At 35.6% G+C, this 7,615-nt stretch overlaps 1 protein-coding gene across 1 annotated transcript in view; it reads left to right on the plus strand.

The window, feature by feature from the left end:
• The window catches only part of LOC106468047 (Down syndrome cell adhesion molecule-like protein Dscam2), a 119,748-nt gene that overhangs the window by 88,369 nt on the left and 23,764 nt on the right, over nucleotides 1-7,615 (plus strand). The window contains exons 20-23 of the mRNA XM_022397076.1: nucleotides 1,671-1,829; nucleotides 4,467-4,606; nucleotides 4,996-5,149; nucleotides 6,734-6,848. Coding sequence (XP_022252784.1) covers nucleotides 1,671-1,829; nucleotides 4,467-4,606; nucleotides 4,996-5,149; nucleotides 6,734-6,848 — 568 coding nt within the window. The remainder of the gene's footprint in view (nucleotides 1-1,670; nucleotides 1,830-4,466; nucleotides 4,607-4,995; nucleotides 5,150-6,733; nucleotides 6,849-7,615) is intronic.

Consider the following 7,615-nt stretch of genomic DNA (forward strand, 5'->3'; position numbering starts at 1 on the left):
CATTGCCGTGGAGAAGAAGAATACCTTTCCGATTGACGAGTGAAGGACGTTTCTGATGAAGGGCTTGATTTAAACATTCCAGTTGCTGACTATAGATACCTGCATTGACAGTTCGCTGTGGATTGAGGAGTTCGAAATGAATTACTCCTTTGATGTCCCACCAAATACAAAGCACCACTTTCTGCGGATGGAGTCCAGGTTTTGGGGTCGGAAATGGTATTCATCTAGGAATGAGGCATTGTTTTTGGCTTTTAATATTCGCACAGAGAATCCATTTTTTATCACCGTTGACAATTCAGTCCAAAAATGTTCCAACCGCGTTACTCGCCAGAAGAAACTATGGAAACGATGATCATCAGAGAGTTCGTAAGGCACCCAAACACCTTCTTTATGGATTTTTCCCATGTTCCTTAGATGTTTACGTATTGTTTCATTAAAGACATACACTTTCAGGGCCATTTCATGAGTGTGTTGCCTTGGGATAGATTCAACAAGCGTCTTGAGAGCATCAGTATCAATTCCAACATGTCGGACCGTGCCATCACAGTTTTTAAGGCTAAAGTCACCTGAACGAAATTTGTTGAACCATCGTTGACACTTACGAACGTTCAAAACATTTCCATAAACTTTTTTGATATTCTTTGTGGCTACAGAGGCGTTGTTTCCTTTCTTGTAGGCCCGGCATGGCCAGATGCTAAGGGCACTCGACTCGCAGTCTGCGGGTCGCGGGTTCGAATCCCCGTCACACCAAACATGCTCGCTCTTTCAGCCGTGGGGGCGTTATAATGTGACGGTCAATTCCACTATTCGTTAGTAAAAGAGTAGCCCGAGAGTTGGCGGTGGGTGGGGATGACTAGCTGCCTTCCCTCTAGTCTTACATCTCTAAATTAGGGACGGCTAGCGCAGATAGCCCTCGTGTAATTTTGCGCGAAATTCAAAACAACCAACCAACCAACCTTTCTTGTATTTAAACAACATTACATGCCGAATGTGTGTCTCGTCGTGTGCCATCACTATAAGGGGTTAGAGTATACTAAACTTTACACATTATATAGGCTACACTAACGTGATGTTTAGGCAGTTCGTTTAACTATTATACATGATGTACGGTTTTTCGGGGGCGTTTAATGAAAGTGTTCCAAAACGCGACATTAATTTCCTGACGACCTCATGTTATATCAACGGCAGGAGGTCAGTTTAATTGTTTTCTTTAAACCTTTATTGGCTCATATTGGAAAGCATAGAGCTCTGGACTTAAAACGTTTGTTAATTCACATAATCGCCTTTTATATTCTCATTTTAGAAGAAAGTTAACGATGCTGAAAAACATTAACAGGATGTTAGACATTTGTGCAAGCGTTAGAAAAATAAAATGAAGATTTATGCAGGACAGAAAAGAATTTTATTAGCGAAATATCCATGTTTCACCTATTCCAAGATGATTCTTTAGGTTGTTTTTCACACTCCGTTTGTCGAGACTACACACTCTCTCAACACTGTATGAACTTATAACTGAATTTTTCAGAATCCAGAGACAGTTCGAATCGTTGGTTATCTAGTAAAGCAACAGAAAGTTTCCATAGTATGGAAAAACCGCGTGTTTATCATTTATTTGAATAAGGAATTTGAAGAATAGTGATATAAATGGGTTTTCTTTTTCTATTTTTTAGAAGGTTTGGTCTCTCCGTTTGTTGTGAAAGATGATACAACCACGACAACGCTATACGATCTAGAGAAGTACACCAACTACAGCCTAGCAGTAGTAGCATTTACTAGAGAAGGAGAGGGAGTTGCTAGTCAGCCTGTTTATTGTCGGACTCTATCAGACGGTAGTTTACTTTAAGTACTTATAGTTATTAAAAGGGTGCCACCAAATTATTTACTTGGTTTTAACAACTGCCACACAAGCCAGCCCAGCATCTTTTAGTACGGAGCCTAGGGTGGTCAACAGGGGGATTATTCCTGAAACCGGTGATTTAGGGTTATTTCGATAAATGAAGCTTGGCACAACTTCTAAAATGGAAAGAAAATCGAAAACAATTAAATATTAATGAAAATATGACATGATGAAATCTATATATGGTTTACATTATGATGGTACCATACTGGCCATTATACCATTCTTCTTATATTTACTCTTCATTGCAGAAATGGCATTTTTGACTTCAGAATCGCTAGGGAAATGAAAAATCATCTTGTAATGCATCGTTCGCCTGATTCAACCTCAACACTGCATCTTTGGGCTTTATTGTGCCGTTAATTTCACACAATATTCAAACTCATGATTTCTTACATATGATTTCAATCCCCCCTTTTTTGAACATAACAACACTATTGTACTCGTTTCTTTGTGTTCTGCTGTCAATGCAGTAATCAATTGACGAATCTCCGATTCAATTGGTATTTCAAATTATTTTGGATATCTTCGAATAAGTTCTTCCCTCATCCGACCTGGACCAATTACTCTTAAATCATCACATTCACAACCACATCGAAAACATTTCAAGCATGTTTCATTGCTACGTCGTTTTACTTTACATTTACAAGTGAACTTTTCCATGTTGGCTGTTATGGTCTCGGACTAAGAAACGAGTCAAGTACGACGACCAAAACCTCGAAAATTGTGCGAAACGTCGTCTTTATGTTTAATCAAAACAACCAAAAACTTTCCGAAATGATCCACATTTGGTGATCCACATCAAGATGGCGGGCTGGCTCATGTGAGAGGTGTTAAAATATTGTTCAGGTACAATTCGTCGTCCAATAATGGTGCAACATGGCATAGGGGTTAGTTGAATATCAAAATATTTTGTCCTCTAGACCAGGGATTTCCAACCACTGAGGTGCTCCCCGTGGGAGAGGGGGGGTACATCCCAAACTGTCTAGGAAAAAGTAGCAATGATATAATAGATATTTATCTTCACATTAAAATGTAAATGTTATAAACTTGATTATATATATATATATTAAGATCGAGAGTTCAATAGTGACTGTTTTGTTCAACACCATATCTGTGAAACCATAAAATGCAATAAAATTGCCTTTCGACGATGATTTAGTATTAGAGCTTTCGAACAATATGTGTTTTCTGTCCGTCGATTAATCTCTATCAGATAAATATTCATTTGAAAATGAGTTATTTTCCCTGTTTGTGTCAAGATGTTGGTGAAATTTCATTGCTTTTTTGTAAAATAATTAACCTATAGAAGACTTGTTTTCAGTGCTAAACTTGTCAGTAAACATTGGGAGAATGTTCGAAAGTCATGTTTATCCTAGTATCAGTTGTATATGTAAGGTTGGAGGGCGTGATGTTTACATGAACTGAAAAGTTATGGATGCAGTCACGATTAATTTTCTGTTAAAGTTAAAACAATCACAAAGAGAAGTCGCCCAGAAGTGTTAGAGTTCAATGAAAAAAAGGACAGAAGTAATAGAAAGAATAAGATACGTTTTCCCTCTCACTAGATAGTTCAGTAATTGGTAGACTTATACATGATTGATATACCTCAACAAACGAAGTTTATAATAAATAGCTGAAGAACATTTATTGTTGCCTCTACTAAATGCTCAGAGTACTTTAGATATCACGAACGTGTTTAAAACTACAATTGTAGTGCAAATAAATGTCAGAATAAAATGGCTCAAAAGTAGCCCTGCTTTCCAAAGACTTTTTACTAACACTAAAACAATATTTTGGGAGTTTCAGTTTTGGGCGTTTCACTACGTGTTTCACAAAGCCAGATACTGAAACTCAAAACTTATGCAAAGTTTTATATGAGAAACAGGTCTAGCGGATTTTCTCCTTTTCAAAGTTGCCATCCAAACAAGCCAACATCTGTATGGTCGACTCACAATTTTAGAGTTAGAATCTATTTTAAAAACGCTTCTTATTTAAAATTAGAAAGCCACGCGTATAGAGCAGAGAACCAATCAGAGAGGTGGGTTTCGGTGGCATTCTTTTTTTCGCACCGAAGTGCACAAAAGTACAGTACACAAAGTGGATAGCATTGTGGTGAGTGAAAAAAGTATAATCTTATATGCCTTGTATAGAAGAGTGGAGCTTGTTAGTGCGAAATTACATATTTTTGGTGAAACGAGGCTTGACTCAAAAAGTATTGAAAAATCCTACTCTAGACAGCAGTAGAGCTTAAAATGGTGACTGCAGAGAAATGGGTAAAATTTTACATGTAAAGTTTAAGAGTTTGAAAGATATACGTGTTTTTATTTTTTTTACAGAAGCTCCTTTGAAACACTCCAATTCGAGAACGTTATATTTATTTACCAGGTTAATCAAATTACAATGACTGATCGTGTGGCGTCTGTAACATCTATGGATAATTTACTGTGGCTCTGTGGAAGTAGTGATTCTTCAAACCACTTCTCATAATATTTGATTTTTATATGTATTGCTCATACTTCGTAGGTTTTATCTTTTTAGATTTTACAATGTAAACAATATTTTCTAGTTCCGAGTGCTCCTGCCGATATCAAAGCTATTCCTATGTTATCCAATGGCATCCTAGTATCGTGGAGACGACCGGCTCAACCGAATGGTGTCATCCAACAATATACTCTGTACAAAAGGTGGTTATCACAGGGTCGTCAAGTAAGTTCATTCTTTAAAACAAGCCAACATATTCGTAAGATATTAGAGTTAAGATGTTTATAAAAACGTTAAAATTGTGTCTTTTTTTCATAGTATATACTTTTGATCTTTCATATTGTAAAGCTTGCTGGCGTTTGTCAAATCTGCACACAACATTTCGAAATGATCTGACACTTTAACGTCTACTAGAAAAAGCAAAACTTTGAACCGTAAAGAACATTTATAGGAGGTTTTATTTATCATTTTTAGAATGTGAAGGAACTACTGACGGGTAACTCAACAGAGAATAAAGAAAGAGAACTTTATATTTTGCTCTCAAACTGAAATAATGTAATTTACTTCCCTTTATAAGCGTAAATCTACGTGTTTTTGTTTTTATATAATTACAGGACACTATTTCCAATCGAGTAGAGCCATCGGAAACACATTTTGAAGTCTTGAATCTCGAAAACAATAAACGCTACGAATTCTGGGTAACTGCTTCCACAGTTATTGGTGAGGGGGAATCGACACGGGTTTTATCGCAGAGAACATCAGAAACGAGTAAGTTGGACGTTTTTTTTTGAAGTAAAGAAAAAGTTCAAAATTACAAGTGATTTGTTTTTTTTAGTTAGGGGAGTGGAAGGTTCATGAGTCACTCACTATTTATTAGCATGCCTTGCTTTTTGTTATATTAATATTCTTATAATTTTTTATTAGTTAGTTTTTATCAATATCTGTATATTTAGTGTATTGTCTTTTGTTTTTGTAACAAAATATATTTTTTAAATCAATATCAGCGTTTATGTTTCACTAATAACCAGGAGTTTTAAAACCACGAATGTGTAATCATTACATCATCTGTATTGTTTTTACCAAAAAGCTATGCCTGTGTAATCAGCCCATCTTCTATAGACATTTCATCGATAAACTATGCCTTGTCTTATGTAATTACTACATTTTCTTACTATTTATATTGATATGCTATGCATTGTCTTGTGTAATCACTGCTCTATTTTTAGCGACAAGTATCACTTTACGGTACAGTCAGAGGAGTCACGTAATATATTATTGTGACATGTTTCAACATTTTGTTACTTTAGGTGGTGTGAAATTCCCACCGTACAAGTAATAAAATACGTTCCTACATAAGTTGTCGAAATGACATATGACAAAATTTTAATGATACATTCAACGAAAAAAAAAACAGCATTATAACCAGAATCACTTGTTTGTTACAACAACAAATGAGGGCATTTTCATTGGTTGTTGATCTGAATGAGAACATTTTCCTTAATTGTTGATCTGAATGAGAATTGATAAGTTTGCCCCTGAAGAAGAAAGTTCCACCTTTCGAAAGCGCTCGGGTTATAGGATTTTTATTCATTTCTATCAAGACTTCTTGAACCTGTGTGTTTTTCTAACATCATGAGAATTGACAATATAGCAGCCAGGTTCTTTAGTATAGTAAACAGTTTATAGAACACATTTTTCAATATTTATTAATAATGTAAAATAAAGCAAAGAGACTAGACTATAGTTCATCCGTTGTGTAATGAATAGTTCTTATTACATACCACGTATTTATTAATAGTGTAAAAATAAATAAGGTTAGAGTTCAGTACTCGTCGAGAGTGAAATGGACAGCCTATAGATAGAAATATAACACAGTATAATAAAGAATATAAATGTCAGATTTTATTACTCAAGAACATAAAGTAATAAACATTATAGAGGTCAAAGTAATAAACATTATAGGGGTCAAATTGTGTTTTCAATTTAATCGTTATAAGCAAAATTTATGTTTGTCTACTTACATTAAAAAACTGATCAAAACGCGATTCACCAACTTTAAGTCATGTTATTGAAAATTGATATACGAGTGTAGCTTATTGAGAAGGATAATCATGGTTTATCAGGTGTAAAGAAATTGTTGTTCAGATTTTAATCTGTACTATAAGAAAACAGCACATGGAATCTCTTATCCTGACTGAGTTGTGAAAACACTATTTGTTGAATGTCAAAACGTTAAAACAAAACGGTTATCTTCAGCATAAACTTAGCTCATGATTATATTTTCCTTTATCCAAAAACATTAAAAGATTATTTGTTACTGAATAATGCATGAATTTTGTTGTATTTTGAAAGTACCCGCCAGAATTGCTTCATTTCCTGAGCACGTAACAGTTAGCAGCGGATCAGAAGTCCACCTACCGTGTTTAGCTGTTGGAATTCCAACTCCGTACAGAGAATGGACATTTAGGTAAGAACAAAACGTGTTTATTTAAGCTTAACGATAAGCCTACCGTATCATTTGCAGAGTTAGACGTTTGGCTGTACATAAAAGGTTTTCTAACATATTACTTTCATGTCTTTCCTTCTCATATGTACGATAAGAATGGTGCACTAAGTAGTTAAATTATCGATAACAATTTATCCCGCATATAATTGAGGTCTTTTGTCTGTTTTGATTATGTACTAAGTGCGAATGTATATGTTCTGGTCAGTTTGTTTTGAATTTCGCGCAAACCTACACGAGAGCTATCTGCGCTAGCCGTCCCTAATTTAGCAGTGTAAGACTAGAGGGAAGGCAGCTAGTCACCCCCCCCCTAACTCTTGGGCTACTCTTTTACCAACAAATAGTGGGAATGACCGTCACATTATAACGCCCCCAAGGCTGCAAGGGCTAGTATGATTGGTGGGACGGGGATTCGAACCCGCGACCCGCAGATTGCGAGTCGAGTGCCCTTAGCCCCTGGCCATGCCGGGCCCATTTTGGTCAGATTAGAATGCCAGTTTTGTTAAACTATGATTTTAAAGAAAGTAATAAAGAGCTCCAGAAAAGAAAGAAGGTACTAATCCAAAGCTCAATAAATTCTCAAGGAAACGTCCTCGTATTATAATAGCAATTTCGAAGAAATAAATAAATTGATTAAAATGAAATACCAAGAATGCGTATTTGAAATTAAAATAGATAAATTAATGTCGCGTTTTGAAACACTTTCATTAACCCCCCCCCCCCAAAAAAAA

Source organism: Limulus polyphemus, unplaced genomic scaffold, assembly GCF_000517525.1.
Source record: "Limulus polyphemus unplaced genomic scaffold, Limulus_polyphemus-2.1.2 Scaffold85, whole genome shotgun sequence".
Classification (NCBI taxonomy): domain Eukaryota; kingdom Metazoa; phylum Arthropoda; class Merostomata; order Xiphosura; family Limulidae; genus Limulus; species Limulus polyphemus.